General features: G+C 44.4%; 2 protein-coding genes across 2 annotated transcripts in view; both read left to right on the forward strand.

The window, feature by feature from the left end:
• Nucleotides 1-1,138: 1,138 nt before the first annotated feature.
• On the forward strand, nucleotides 1,139-5,561 carry LOC139049482 (lysosomal Pro-X carboxypeptidase-like). Its single transcript, XM_070524964.1, has 3 exons — nucleotides 1,139-1,287; nucleotides 2,714-2,901; nucleotides 4,472-5,561. Exons 1-3 carry the CDS (start codon nucleotides 1,267-1,269, stop codon nucleotides 4,653-4,655), a joined length of 393 nt encoding a protein of 130 aa, XP_070381065.1. The 5' UTR covers nucleotides 1,139-1,266; the 3' UTR covers nucleotides 4,656-5,561.
• Nucleotides 5,562-8,169: 2,608 nt separating this feature from the next.
• LOC139049812 (uncharacterized) overlaps nucleotides 8,170-16,068 on the forward strand; it is a 54,642-nt gene continuing 46,743 nt past the window's right edge. Inside the window, exons 1-4 of the mRNA XM_070525617.1 lie at nucleotides 8,170-8,260; nucleotides 10,851-10,911; nucleotides 13,129-13,254; nucleotides 15,553-15,693. Coding sequence (XP_070381718.1) covers nucleotides 13,138-13,254; nucleotides 15,553-15,693 — 258 coding nt within the window. The 5' untranslated portion in view covers nucleotides 8,170-8,260; nucleotides 10,851-10,911; nucleotides 13,129-13,137. The remainder of the gene's footprint in view (nucleotides 8,261-10,850; nucleotides 10,912-13,128; nucleotides 13,255-15,552; nucleotides 15,694-16,068) is intronic.

Raw genomic sequence — 16,068 nt, forward strand, 5'->3', positions numbered from 1 at the left:
TTTGGGGCACGTTATGGATCCACTGGTGGTCAAATTAGTCCGGAATCGCACACTATGACGTGCCTCATAACAAAATCGTGGTTTTGGCACGTAAAACCACTGAATTCGATTCAATACTCGCTCCTTCAAGCAATCAACCCTACGAAATGGGATGACTTGGACTGCAACTTGTGTGGCTTTTGTCCATGTCTCAATGTCTGCTTTGTCTCCGTTAGCTTTCCGCTGGTAAGCCGTCAATGGCTGATGTTACGATGCCAACAATACATATCTCTCTGAGACAACAACGGAATATCAACGAAATCTTTCAGGGCACGTTTTTCATGTCATATGATTATAGAAGTTGAATTTAGTCCCTCGTCCATAACCACTCATAGCAAGTTGTGTAACACGGATTCCAAAATACGGGGACAAATGCTGCTCACTGGGTACGCAAGACATATATACCAAAATAACAAAGTGTTATGAATACTGCTTCCTGAACACTTCACCCATCGAACGCTCCGTAAGGAAGAATGTAAATAAACAGCATAACTGTTGCCTTTCCAGTATCAGACTGAAGCGTTCATTAATAAACAAGATGGCGTTTCTGCTCAGGCACGCCTACCATCTGAGAAACCTCATGCAGTGCTGCCAAAGCTATGGTTTGCGTTAGCCAATCAGAAGAGAGAACCAGAAGTGCTCCTCCATTAACCACCCGTGATTGCGCTCCGCACGACGCTGGTTGAATGGAACCGCCATGAAAGGATTAGTAGCAGTCGATTTGCGAGCACTCTCGTCTCCTCTGGAAGACTAGCCGGCTCTACCATGGAATACCAACTAGCCCGTACTCAAACCTCGCTCTAGTTACTGATTTGCTGACACAAGTACTAGCAATGCACTCAGTTACTAGAACATGACGCGAGCAGGGGGGGGGGGCGATTCCGAAGCCGAGCTGGCCCGTCCTGACCCGGCCACGTTTACATGTAACTCACCAAAGCAGGTGTGTAGGCAAATTAACTGAACTCCTCTCGACGCTAACTCAGTCAGATCCACTAGCGTATAACGAACGTAGCTTCTCAGAGTATCGTATTGCGCTCAAGACTTGCACTAGTGATTTGCTTTTGTAATTTTTTGATGCTGCCATGTACCTTACAGGCGGCGTGCAATATCTTGCGCAGTGGGGCCAAAACTGACGAAAACATAGTAGATGCAGTCGCCAAAGTGATCAATTTGACGTACAACGGCACCGGAAAGAGCCCGTGCAGCAACGTTTACCTCAGGGCAAATATGCATGCCTACCGGTTCCAGGTGAGCTGCCATTTGACACTGAAGTGCACACACTTGAACGCTCTTTATACAACTTTCGCTTTGGAGATTAGAACGATTGAAGAAATGAAAATTGAGGTAGTGGAGGAGTTGAATTCCAAAGATTGCGTTGCCGAGGGAGCCCAAACACAGCCGTAGCCATGCGAATGGTGCTACAGGCAAATATCAGTAGACCTACTGATTCTTTAAAATACTTAGGTATAAACTTTTTTAAACAGGGTTGAAGTACCTCAGACAGGCTGGCCAACGTTTCGATAGGTGGACCTATCTTCGTCAAAGGCGGCCTCGTCATCCTCGGCGTGTTAGTTTTAAAGGGTTAGTGCAGTGACGTCACGTGCGGGTGTTGTCGCTGGCGGCTGGTTTTAAAGAGAGGGATTACAAGAGGGAACAGGCGCTGCCGTCCGACGTCTGTGAGCCTCATTCTCAAGACGAAGGGACAAGAGCGTGAGAGTGGGCACGCGGGGAGGAAAGAAAAGAAATAGAAGCAGAAAAAAGGGGAAAAGAAGGAAAAAAAAAAGCAGGGGGGTGCCAGGGCCGTACCAAGACACAACAAAGGGGGGGGGGGTGAAAGAAAAAGAAAGAGAAAAATGAAATCTTTAAGAAATACGGGGGCTTGGGAGCGTGTTGGGGATGGGAAAGGTTAGGAGGTAATCCGGGGGAGTCGTTGGCGGCATGTTTTTGAGGCATTAGAACGGCCGGTCAAGCAATAGGTCGAGTAATTTTGAAATAGTTAAGGTGGCGACGGGGAGTCTGCGGTGCAATGGTGGGGTGACTGAAAGGCAGCGGCATGGTCTTTCAAGGGGCACTGCCCCACGCGCTTAACGTAGGTGTCGTTACGGCGGCATCCAGAAGGCGATGGTTATACTTAGTGATGGCTAAATACTTAGTGATTCAAGTATATCACTTCACTATCCACTAATTTTCGAACTTTTTAATTATGATAATTTTTTATTATGATGATTTTTCTTTGTGGATACACATTCTAGCCTAGACCATGTTGAGCTACATTAGTGCGCGCATATCACGGTGAAGTTGACGCACGTTTCAGTCTTCTTTTGTATTTTTTGTTTTGCAATATTCAAAAACGTTTGTTGAAAGAGATCGAATGCCTTAATAAAGAAAACCTGAACTTCATCCTAAAGTTTTTTGCGACTACTACATCGTTGTCGCTTTTATGTTTGTTTTACTGCCCCCCCCCCCCTTCTCACTTCTATGTGATACTCTCAAATGAAGACGTTCAGCAGTACTGTACGTGAATAAATAAATACTGCCTGGAGATAATAATATTTTTCATTTAAATGCAACAAGCACCATCTAATTTGGTGCTGTGGATGCCGAGAACAACAACAAAAAAAAACTGTTCTCAGCAGCTCCCCGATGTAAAGCTTGCTCTAAACCATCTGCGCAGGAGTGCACCGAGCTCATACACCCGACGTGTAGTGACGGTGTGAAAGACATGTTCTATCCTCAAGAGTGGGATCCCGAGAAATTTGCCGAGCGGTGCCGAAAGAGGTTCGGGGTTACGCCTGAATTCGATGGGATGCTAAAAAAGTACCCGATCCCAAACTTCGAGATGGCGTCCAAGATATTTTTCAGGTATACGTTATATCAGTTAGTGCACAGAGATTCCCGTTCATATACAAAAAAAAAAAAGAAACGTGTGTTTCAAAGATGCACCGCGTCGGGCATGACTGCGTTCTCCGGCAGAGTTTACTCCTTTCTTTCTCATAGAAAAAAGAAGCGCGAAGGGCCAGACGAATTCGCTTCTATGTGTATGGTTCGCTTCAAAAGAAACAGGCAACTGTGGGAGGCGGTATGGCTGTGATTGGAAGGCTACTTTAATAATTCAAGGCACAACACAACAGAACTTCGCAACAAACGAAGCTGTGTCTATTCTTACTGCACACTGCCCGCGATACCGATCACTGTCCACAGGGTAACCTTGTCCAGTGCAAATAAAGCAAAACGTTGGAGGACGCTTAAGCTCCCCCTTTAAGAGTGGAACGCGATAGCATTCAAAGATGCGTGACTGTTTCTCAGGCTTTCCGACAACTTCAGCTTATGTAACCGTCATGTTTACCGGGAAAAGCTGGCAGCGAACGCGATGCACGAAGGCGAGCTTTCTGGTAGAAACGCGGCCCCTTGCGTGGGCCGATCTTGGAGGTAGTACACAGCCGCGCAAACAAAATTACATCGTTTTAAGGTTTAATCATAATTATTCCGTTATTGTATCGCATTTTTAATATTTCAGTCTGAGCAGATTTAACATAAAAGACACGGGCTGTCGGCGTTTAGTTTCACGACTTATTTTTTTTTTGTTTGTGGGCTGCCATTCTGAAAATTCTGAGGAATAACCTTATCAAGAATGTAAGACAAGGTATGAGCAACTTTAGTGGTAGAATGGTGTGGCACTATAAGCTACATATAGGACATCTTCTATAGCAAGGCGTAAAATATGCAGATGCCTAAATATAAAAGGGAATTTTCGTTCAAGGGACGGCGGCGTCGGACGCTGACACGGACACCACATTTTCTGCGACATGGGGCCCTTAACGTTGTAGCGTTTATAAAGCTATGCTTTGTCTTCTCGAAAAGCGGTGGCAATTACGAAGGCGCGACCACTTCTTATACTGGTCCTTACTATTGAGTCCCGACTAATACGTTGCGAACGCGAAAAATAATTTTTTACTTACTTAAGTAACACGATTATAGTACCGGAAAACAACATTCCCATGTAGTTGGGTAAAGTAATCGTCTCTTCATGTTAACTATAATAACTGGTTTTCTTTGCCGGAACAAGAAAGAAAAAGGAAAGTTCAAGACGTAACAACGCGTTGTGAATTTCTGTGTTGACAATGCATCCTGGATTTCCACGTCATTTCACCGCATTCGGAATGAACTTCGGGGATGTTTCACATCGCCTGTGACAACAGAACAGTCTAGATCAAATGAATGTGAATTGTCCCAAGTGCGCTGGAATGCATGGGTGCGGCAACTATTTCCAAGCGTTTAACACAGCGTTTGCCTTCCTATGGGAGATGTATAGCTTACGGTGTCGCTTTCGAGCTAATTTTAAAAAAGGATTCATATCACATTGTGAAAGAAAATGTACGAGTCGTCTCGGGAGGATAACCATGCTTTTTGTGTTTTCCTCTTCGCACCGCAGCGACGGCGACCTAGATCCGTGGGCGGTGCACAGCTTGAACAAGGCTCCCACGCGGGAAACCAGATACCTGCTCATCAAGGGCGCGGCGCACCACGTGGACCTACAGTTCTCGCACCGCGATGAGCTTCGCTCGTACCGGAAAGCCAGGGAGGCCGCCAGGCGGGCCATCGCCGAATGGATATAGCCGTGACGTTGGGGACCGCACTGCGGACCTTAGCGCTTGTGTGTATACAGGCACATGTCCTACGGCCCAACCAATTCACGGAGAAAACTGACATTGACTGCTCTCGCAAAAATCGAGGCACAGTGTCTTAGCTTGAGGCCAATAACCGGATAGTAGACGCCACTGCGAATTTCCTGCGAATTTCCTGCGAATTTCCCGATTGGCTTATTTACTCTAATATCCTGGCAGGCAGCTACGCTGTCCAAGCAGGAGAGGTTACACAGAGTACATTTGTACACTATATATATATAACATACGTAGGTAGAAAGATCCACAGCTCAACGTTGCTGGAAAAAATAGATTTTGCAAAAGCCAAGTTCTAGCGAAGTACGTACATATGCAAACAATTGCATAATTTAGCCGTGATGACCGTTTGGAGCCAGAAAGTATCCTCCTCGTTTAAGACCTGTTTTACAGGGATATAACTGATTCTGCCACCATAGTTGGAATAATTGAAGCGGTAATGATCACAACATGTCAGAAACTGACAATTCATCTCGATAATGTGACGATATTTCATGAAATTATGGTATTTCGGCGCTTGTGGACTGCAGCTCCACATCCTACAGCGAAAGCTATTGGTAACTCGAGAGACTACTAGCTTATGGCCTCACTCCGTGCTTGTAGTCGAAAGAACTCTGGATTGTGGTAACTGATAACTAAATTTAGAACATGGAGGGGGGTTAGGTGTGCCATGTGGACCGTAGCTCAGATAGATGGCGGTGTGTGAAGTGATTAAATGGCGACGAAGGGAAGGCAAACGCAGGAGTGAGAAGCATAGATGCATTGAATGAGATAAACTGATTCACGAGTGCAAAAAGCAAGGAAGTGAAAAAAATAAATAAAATGTCGTGGATTATACCTTTATGCTTTGTACATTGATAACAGTTCACACTTTGTCTTCGTGAATCAGCTAATGTCACTAAGAGTGCAAGTAAATCATTCTCAGCGAGACCTGCGCATGCGTCGTTTTGTTCCCCACAATGACTTTTACTTTAATTGCCCACTGCAGGGGACTGGCCAAGCTGGCAGCTTTTCAAGTGGTTCATTTCGCTTGTTATCATATCATTAACTTATTCAAGAACGGGAGAGTTCGGCAACGAACGTGCACCTTTGAGCACGTAAACCAGCCAAATAACAAAGCTATTCAATTTATAACGGCTCCAAAATTCGAAGAAATGGTTTTGCTTAATAAAGGAATGCATGAAATGCTGACATTTCTTGCATGGAGGATGTTTAGTTAGTGTCGTGCTATTTAAAATGTTTCGGGGTTTTACTTGCAATAACAAGATCTGATTATACAGCACGCGCCGCAGTAAAGCATTGTGGATGGGGGGATCGAAAATTATTTAGACCAACTTGAGTTCGTTAAAGTGCCCCCAAATCTAAGTGCACCAAGGTTCTTTCATTTCGCCCACATCGAAATGCGGTCGCTGCTGCCTGAATGTAACCCGAGACCTCAAGCGCGACCCGTAACGCGATATATAGCCACTGGGATTCCGCAGCGGGTGTTGCAACATCGCGCAGTTCCGCAGAGTACAGACCCGGCAGAAGCCAGTGTTAGCACAGATGGCTACAGTTTACCCAACCTGCGCTTGGTGGCACTGCTGATGCTGCCGAGCAGCGCCTCTGGCGGTAACAAAGAAAAAAAAAACGTCGCCAGTCAGCGCGGTTGCGTGTAGGTGCATTGTGTACAGGAGCACGGACTGCCAGTTGCTTACTCCCGTGTATTTGTCCGCGCAAGCCTGCCTTTCGGTGCCACCACAACAGCCTCGAAAATACGAAGCCCCGACTCCATCCCGTAAAATTCCACATACTTCCGGGCAGCTATGGTGCAATAAAGAGAGGAGACAATGAAACGTGCGCCGCTGCTGCTGTTGGCACAGTCAAGTAAGTCGCGCTTGTTCGCTTTCGCATGCCAATTTTATTTAACGTTTGCGCCTGCGATACTTTTTTACCCGTGTCGCGCGGTCAATCGATGGGGCTCTCGCATGTAACTGGACTCCATTATTAAAGGGGACACTGGGGGCTCACAGCCGCCGCTGAGCGACGGCAGGAGCGGCAGCTTTAGCCGGTGAAGCGCGTGGCGTGATGTGATGCGATATCACTGCATGTTAAAAACGAAAACGAAGAAAGAGGCAAATAATTCGTCAAACACTACAAAAAATCACGAATAAACACGCGGTGGAAAGCCGCCTCACAAGTACCAAGAGAGCCAATTTTACAATCGAGTTGCGCAATGCAACGACTGTGACGTCCCTGAGGTGTCTAAATCCATAATGAACTTATATCCTTGCCACTCTGGCACTTGGGAGCGCTCTTGAGTCCAATATGGATCGGATGCTTCTATACACGGGCACTTTCCACCAAAATTTTGCTCAATCCAGATCCAGGAGATGACGATTGTAGGCTGCCGTCTGCACTGTAGTGCTGGGGGAGTTCAACCAACTTCGGTCCGGATTGTTTGGCCGTCCAACAACTACCATTCCTGATCGCCACCGAAATATTTCACCCCTATCGGGCTTGATCGCGATAGAAAGTGCCTGTGTTGGACCAGTACTTTTGCTTTTAGGACGTCGTTGCGGATTCTCTATATCCGTGCTCCTCCTTGGCTGCTTCCGATGGCTCCCAAGTTTTGCGAGCTTTCAAATCGTTAGTGCCTCCTCATTTAGCTTTGATGAAATTAGTTTGGGTACCAGAACATAAGGACCTATTTCTAAACGAAATAGCAGGTTTGTTGGCGAAAGCGTCCCTGAATGATCTGTCATTGAAATCCTACCGGCATCAGCTTTCACCATAGGGGCGAGATTCCGGAGGCAAATGACGCTGCGTGAATTTGATGCCTCTTCTTTAACAATCTCTACAGATTTTCAGCACTTGTCAGATGATTGGGATAGTAAACTCTATCACACGCTGGCACATGAAGTCACAATCACTAAACTACGCTGCCGAATTCAATTTCTAAATTTTTACTTAAGCAGAGATGCTCTGGCTCCCTCACTGAACTGTCCCTCTTGCGGGGAGCATGAAACAATAGAACATTTTCTCACTGATTGTCAAACATATTCCAAATTGCGAAAAAGAACATTAAAAACGTCGTTCCGCCTTCTTATTTTAGACTTAGATGTTAAATATTTACTAGCTCTGGGGGCCTAAATCCTTTGGCACAGCGATAAGAAGGCTGGCGATGCCATCCATGATTTTATTGCAGGATCAGAAAGATTTCGACTATAAGATCATAACTTGAGGTTTCGTTTTATTTTTCGAAATTCATTACATTAGCTGCGCTTTTCTTTTAATTTATCCCTCCATTCTACTAAAATCATAAGCTAGAATCTATAACTTTCCGTATACCTATTCACCAATTTTGTTTACAGTTACTTTATAATTACTTTTTCTTATTATTATACGCAACCACCCGGTTCCTGGCCAATCCCCCAGAGTGGGTATGTGCCACTAACGTCTAGGGCTCTACATCTGCCACTGAGCCCATAGTCAGTTGGGAGGTCAGAAGTAGAGGAAGAAGAAGTGGCGGCCCCATCGTGCCACCTGGGTGCCATGGTCAGGTAAGCGACGTCAAGAAATACAGTAGTTAATCATGTTGCACCACCACAATACAGCCTAATTTAACGCGAAAACACAGAGATAGAAAATACAAGTTATTGCGCTCGATGGCCACGTGGGAGTTTGTCTCGTACCCAGGGCTATGTTCTCAGACCATCACGTTCGGGGATACTTTCACTTTCTTGCACTAATCAGTAATGCTTTCATTCCCCTTATCTCTTAACCAATAAAAACTAGCAGGCTAGATCGCACCCGCTTATGGGCAGGCTGCTGGGCTTAGTGCCAAGAACGCTGTCTTAGAACAGTGCTAGGGACACTGTCGCCCATGCACTCAATACACGTGAAATCTCGCGAAATCTCGCGAAAGTGAAATGATCACCGTAGGTGCATGGTCGTCCGAGAATAACCCACAGTGTGGTTTGTAGCTGAGGAAATGTCGCAGCATAGCTCTAGCATTTTTCGCTAACGCTACCGCCTCGGCCAGCTTCCAGAATTACATGGAAATAGGTAATCAGTGCCAGGTACAAGCGCCAGCACTTCTCAACTAGCCCGCGCAATGCTTGTAAGTGTCCTGGGTGGCAAAGGCGACCATAAACGATACAGCCACATGCCGAATGCTCAAGTCTTAGGAGTCTAGGAGACGCGGCTACTGTTCGGCCACCTACCACATCCAAATGGGTCAGTAGGAGGGACAAGACAAAGTTGCTGCTTCGGTTGGTTTGCAATTACGTGCCGCCGACACCGTTAACTGCCTCGCCCAAAGAGGGCAACTGGAATAATCTGTGGCAGAACGTAGATAGTTTTAGCATGACTTACAGCAAGATGCGTTGCCAGATGGAAGGAGCTAGCCGTCCCTCCTCTACATGTATGCAGCGCTGCATGTCATTATATACCTGCATGCGCACAGAGCCTGAACACGATTTTGGCTGGCACAAGTCAGAAGGCGAGCCTAAACAGTCACATTCAAATAACGTACTTGTGCACGTTCATAACCAACCATTGGTAATAGGATAGACCTTTAATAAAGCAAAAGCGAGATTGAGAACGCTGATAACGAGAAAACTTTTGAGATTGGCTGTTTTCTTCGATGGATTATCAGTTTCTTCAAGTACTCCATTTATCAATCAAGTTGGCACTGGCATTCGTCGTGTATCCATGCCCTTGATTGCAAACGATGGAATCACCACAAGTTCGCCGGACATCACAAAATAAGCCACATCATTGCCTTATATTTCCGCGAAATAGGTTGATTGTACACTGCATATTTCTCGATTACAAGATTGATGACGTGGACGTGTTCCATTGTAAAATATCTCTTCCTGGAACCAGTCTGTTCTCTTGGTTGATTGAAGTCAAGTGTTGTTCTGATTCTATTCGAAATCAGTGAATATCTTATAGAATACTGCAACGAAGCTAATTTGCCTATGCTTCTTCAATTCTTTAACGTCTTTCTTATGGATTAATATAATGTTCGCATACTTCCAGCTCGTTGATACCATTGAAATTGTGACACATTGAGTATAAAGGGCCGCAAGCTTTTCAAGCATATAGTATCGCCTTAATTTTGGTTAAATCGACTGTTAATCCGTTTTGTTCTGTGGCTTTTCGCCGGGACACGTCTTGCAAGGTCTTTCTAACTTCATAGCTAGTTACAGAATGAGCTGCTGTATCCTGTTCATCACTACCTACAGTGAAGTTTGCGTGTCCGCTCTGGGTACTGTACAGATCAGTGTGGAATAATTCTGCTGTTATTATATAATCAAAATTGCTTCGTGACATCACCCTGCTCATGTTGCACTGCATACATCTTGTTCTGTCCTCATGCCCACGTTTTCTTCCCACTGATTTCATACTGCGGCCAGCTTTTACTGCTGCCTCAATATTTCCAACCCAATAATTTTGAATATCGCTTACTTTCTTCTTGTTTATCAGTTCTGACAATTCAGCGAATTCTATCTGATCTCTCGAGTTAGACGCTTTCATGCTTTGTCGTTCTTATATTTGGCCCTTTACTTGGGACAGCTTACCTACTGGCTCCCTTGGTGCCTTACGGCCCATTTCAACTGCTGCTACAAGACACGACATATTGCCCTAGATATACTTTTCATACCAGTACCAGTACCAGAGTCTTACCAGTACTCACGTACGGGGCCGAAACCTGGAGGCTTACGAAAAGGGTTCTACTCAAATTGAGGACGACGCAACGGGCTATGGAAAGAAGAATGATAGGTGTAACGTTAAGGGATAAGAAAAGAGCAGATTGGGTGAGGGAACAAATGCGAGTTAATGATATCTTAGTTGAAATCAAGAAAAAGAAATGGGCATGGGCAGGACACGTAATGAGGAGAGAGGATAACCGATGGTCATTAAGGGTTACGGAGTGGATTCCAAGGGAAGGGAAGCGTAGCAGGGGACGGCAGAAAGTTAGGTGGGCGGATGAGATTAAGAAATTTGCAGGGACGGCATGGCCACAATTAGTACATGACCGGGGTTGTTGGAGAAATATGGGAGAGGCCTTTGCCCTGCAGTGGGCGTAACCAGGATGATGATGATGATGATGATGATGATGATGATACATTTCATGCCACACAGATAAATTATCGAAGTGAACCACACATTGGGAGCGAGGCTTTCTCCTTGTTGCCCAAGAAAGGTAAGACAAATCTTTTCTTGCTGTTCTGACGTTTTCTAATTTTAGGCTTGCTGACTATCGAGGAAGACTATTCCAGAAAGTGTTCTGACAAATTCGGTGATATTGACTGAAGTCCTCCCGTGTAGATATATGTCAGTGACAGTGATTGAACGTTTCCGAAATTCAGGCAGTACCAGGATCAGAATGATTAAGCTTTCACAGCTCATTAATAAAAGCTAGATGTCTTGAAAGAGATGCTAGTAGTAAATAGACAGAACTTGGAACACTTGCTTGCTGTATTATACTATTGCATGTGTCCAATGCCGATAATTATTTTGTTTACATGTGTGCTGCTTGATAGTACAAATACCAATAAAGCCCAGTTTAGTATGCTCGAAATGTCATTATTTTCTACCACTCACTCCTGGTAGATCGGCTGTTAAACTTGATGTTACGTTAAACGTGCCTATGAAGACACGCTCAGCTTTCAAATAGCTTATCACTCAAGCAGGTGATAATAAAAGACGTGAATTTGTTTTTGGCTCGCATGCGGCACTTCGCATCTTTCTATTGGCATCTAACACTTATATTTTAATACAGTGCCGCACTTGCAAGTGCATAATTATTTATTTTGAGATTAACTATAAGACATGTTATCAAATTACATGCGTACGTTGCCCGATCTATATGGCGCGGATATAGCAATTATTGCTTAGTGCTTCGAAAAATTTTATATTGCACGTGTGCAATACCCAAACAGGGCCTTAATTACGGTACTATTTCTGTACATATGGTGTTCTGAGTGATCTCGGATTTATAAGTATCGCACCTGCATTCATATATGACGATACATGGTCAGACTTACACCCTGTACGGCAGTATAAAGTTACACTTAAACTCATATATGGCCACATATGGTCATACTTACAGCGTTAAACGGCAGTAAAAGGCCTTACTTGAAATCACATGTGGCGGTATATGACGTTATATGGACCCTTACATGCGATTACAAGACTTTATATACAATCATAAGGGTACGTGTAACACCTTATATCGCCATATATCTGTCCATATATGGCCATCTACAAAATATGTAAAAGCCATATAAAACATTTCCGGAAGGGAAGGCGCGTTTGTCAGGTTCAATGATTTTTCTTGTAAAATAAAGAAACCCTACAAAAGACAAGGCGTTCACAATTTTACACCGGCAGCGAAGTAGAACTGACTTTGTTATGCAAAAACAGTGTCTGATCAAGCTCTTCACTACCAGGGGGCGACAGCAGCCTGACCGCTCAATTTAAGCATCCGTTAACCCGGTAATGCTGAAACGGCAAGTTTGCGGACAAACTCGAACTCTACTAAATGTTTTCTCTCCCTCTTCAGTGGGCCGCTATACCTGATGCGGTGCACTCGGACGTGTGAGTGGACGTTGTGGGCAAACGTGTTTACACGGCGAATGAGTTTTGCATTTTTAACGAAGTGCGTGTAATTAGCTGTTAAGACTACAGACGATGCTGGTTGTTGACAGTTCATGACAAAGCGCCCTGATCGTGGAAGTGGGACATGCGGACCACACGTGTAACTAATAGACGTAAAGACTCGTCTGTTTTATCCATGTCTTCTTTAGGTTAACTAGTTAAGTGCGTTCACGTACACGTACCTCAGTCTCACAGGCAGCAAGCTTTGACATGAAGCTTGTCGGAATAATAATAATAATCAAAAATATGCAACGATCACATCGCTTCCGACTCCCGAAAGCCTTCTTGGGTAGAGGTTCGTGAGCTCTGGGCGTCGAAGCCATGAGATTGTCTTAACGGGGTTGCTAATTCCAGGGTGCGCGTACGGGAAATGGGGATATATTGAGTACGTAGGCTCTAGCTTCATTACGAACACTCTTAGTGCTGAGGTATCTTCAAACGGGAGAAGATGGCTAGGATGTAGTCCCGATGCACTTTCTTCAAGCATGGACATTCAATAATTGCAGCTTTGTAACCAAGGACGTGGGCGTCTCCCTTGCCATAGAGCAGTGTTCGAACTTTGAAGTGATTATCAGCGCGCGACGTCAGGTACAGTGACCAGAAAATTAACTCTGTTCTTAAGAGTATGCTTAGTGCTTCATAAGTGCGATAAAAAGGTACAGATGAAAAATAAAGCTAAGCTAATTCAAACGTAAGCGTTGTAATTCAGATTAAACAAGGCACAATAAACATAAATATTCGCAATTTAACTTTTTTTCAGCTTTCGAAAATGGCAAACCTGCTGGTGGCCGCAGTGGTGGGGTTATTGACCTTCACATTCGCTCCACTCGACGTGGCCGCCTATCAGAGAGTGCTTCCTTACAAATTCTACAACTTCACTACCAAGGTATGTCCTGTACGAGATTGGGAAGTCGGGCTACTTTGTTGAGCATCAACATTCTAAAAAACGGCGTTAGGTACAGGACCCTTCATCACCACATTCCTGTCGTCTTTTTTCTTTTATTTTTTTACGAACACTCAGTTCGTATATATAGGCATCATCTGTGCTTGAACAGTAGTAGCAGAACGCGGCCGGGCGGTTGGTGGCAGCAAAATTGAAAGGACGTGGTGCACGTTCGTGCTGTCACGTGTGATCGCTCCTTCGTGATGTTGTAGCGCTCTCTGGTAAATTTTCGCGGAACAAAGAGCATGCTGCGATGCATACGGTATATGCCGCCACGATACAACGACGCTGCATGATTTTACAGTTGGTACATCGCAGGGAACCTTGCCATGACGCAATATGACCTTGCCATGGATGAAGAAAAGGCGGCCTGTTCTACAATCACTCATCGAAACGCTGCCAATAATAATAATAATAATAATAATAATAATAATAATAATAATAATAATAATAATAATAATAATAATAATAATAATAATAATAATAATAATAATAATAATAATAATAATAATAAAAAGGCATGTACCTTTTTAAGTACCGATGCTGGTACCGTTCGTATAAGCAGCGCCATGCCTTGAAAGCCACAGAAGTTCGCCGACGTCGATTTGCAGATTAACGGGCTTCGCATTTGGCACACTAAAAGGGGAAAATAATAGCAGTCGCCATTTCAATAAGTTCAATTTTAATAGGATCCGCTTGTCATAACGCGCCGTGGGAGAATAGACATTGTAAGAATGTTTATGCCGATCCTCTATATGCTTTGGAAATTTTATTGTGCGTTCAATGAAGAGATTTTGTTGATAAGGTCGAACTATAACAATTTTGACCCAGGATTTTTCGCACAGAAAAGAACTGTGGAAGCATTCTATACAATTGAGAAAGTAACTTGCGGGTTAATTACATATTATATCTGGTTGAAGTGGGCATTCCTTTCCGGAAGAGAGGCAATCGGTAATACATGACGTGGTAATAAGGGGATACCTGACACGGTCGCAACAAGGTATTACTTCACATATGGACAACGAGCTCCATTTGGTATCAAGCTCTAGACGAGGAATGCTTATCCGCGGGTGGACATGCTATTGAACGAGTTGGGGCATGCTTAAAGGCATAACGTAGCACAAGCACATAACCTCAAAGAGAGACATATGGACGCATGAAAAAGACAAAAGAAAAAAGAATCAGGGCCATTCCACTCTGTGAAGATGGATCAGCAGCGGAGCTGTATCTATAGTAATAAATATACTGATGATAAGTACGTTGATTGAGAATAATGGACACATACCACAATGAATTTCGTTTCTTTCACGATATTTTGTTGTTTGATGAAATATAATGTTCAATACTTTTTTATTTTTTAACTTTGTTCTGTTTGCTTTTCCGGATTTATTTGGTCAACAAGGTGACTATAGCTTTATGACCGCTGTGATTTACGGCCAGTGGCTCTGTGGCGACACTGGAAAGGTTCTTGGCCAATGTAAGATCTGTATACACGTCCGACGACGCGTCGTGGCTGCACTGATATTTATGTAACATCGCATGCCAAACCTTTTCAAGAGAAACGTCACGAACCACTTTCCGTCTGGTCGAGACACGCCCATGTTGAAATCCCCCACAGTTACGATGGGAGTGGAGTCGGTGATCCAACCTGATCCAACCACGCTTGGCGTTTGCAGCGCGATCTTCGCTCGTATTACGGGCCGCCCGCCGTCGCAGCGCACATCCCCGCTTCTGTTCACGACGGTGTTCTTCGTGGGCGTGCTGTCCTTCCGCATTGCTCACCGCACGCGGCCTACCCATTGCACGGGTGGAAGGGAACTGAGACAGTGTTACGTGGTTTGCCTATAGAGCCAGTGACGTCAAACCGCAATCCGTACTAAAAAGTGGATATTCCGGTTTTACTTCTTTTATTACGATATTTTGTTTATCACAATAAGTTCTGACACTTCTCACGATTAAACGCAGCTGGGGCATACCCGACGATACGCTTTTGTTTTACGCTCTAGCTCTTTTAACTCTGGGGTGGCCGCCATATTTTTTGCGCTACGCACACAAACCGCCAGAACCTACAGCGTATAACAGTTCCGCTGTAAAACGCATAGACTTATAGACGCTTGCCCATAAACATATCTACCGACGCACGTAGCCATGTAGATGCATCGACAAAGACAAATAAAAATAAAATATGCTCATAAGAATATGCATTCGAAGTGAAACACTGCGCCTGGCTATCTGTTTCAGGTTGACCACTTCTCGTACCGTAACAACGCCACGTTCCAGATGAGGTACGTCATGGTCCATAAATTTTGGAAAAAAAGGGACGGACCGATACTCTTCTACCCAGGAAACGAGATGGCAATTGAATCCTTCGTGCACAGCACTGTAAGTTGTGGTGAGGGTACGGGAAAAGGTGGGGAAACGTTGCGCGTGTTCTAGCTCGTTCACGTTTGCAAATGATAGAATAAACTAATTTACTGAATTATTTAGGCAGCCAGTAATCTGCGACAGAGTCTTCACAAGAAGTGCGTAAAGGTCGGCGGCTCACGAAACTGCACCGCTGGAAACCAGGATAAAGGGATGCGTAAATTATCGTACTCTTAGTTAGTTTGTCTTGTGCTATTGCGAATTTCAGTGCTTAACAGTTGTTGCATTTACTGATGTGTTCTTTTGATGCTGACGAATATTTTTCCATTGTGACCTCCTGCATTGCAACCCCGTACAATAATGCCATACAGGCGATGTAGGTATACCAAATAA

This window comes from Dermacentor albipictus, chromosome 9, assembly GCF_038994185.2.
Source record: "Dermacentor albipictus isolate Rhodes 1998 colony chromosome 9, USDA_Dalb.pri_finalv2, whole genome shotgun sequence".
In the NCBI taxonomy this organism is placed as follows: domain Eukaryota; kingdom Metazoa; phylum Arthropoda; class Arachnida; order Ixodida; family Ixodidae; genus Dermacentor; species Dermacentor albipictus.

What these genes read in the sequence shown, in the direction of transcription:
- LOC139049482 (XM_070524964.1), top strand. Translation starts at nt 1,267, where the DNA reads ATGCATGCCTACCGGTTCCAG. An exon ending in TGCATGCCTACCGGTTCCAG is followed by an intron (nt 1,288 to 2,713) that starts GTGAGCTGCCAT and finishes CCATCTGCGCAG; the next exon opens with GAGTGCACCGAGCTCATACA. An exon ending in GCGTCCAAGATATTTTTCAG is followed by an intron (nt 2,902 to 4,471) that starts GTATACGTTATA and finishes TTCGCACCGCAG; the next exon opens with CGACGGCGACCTAGATCCGT.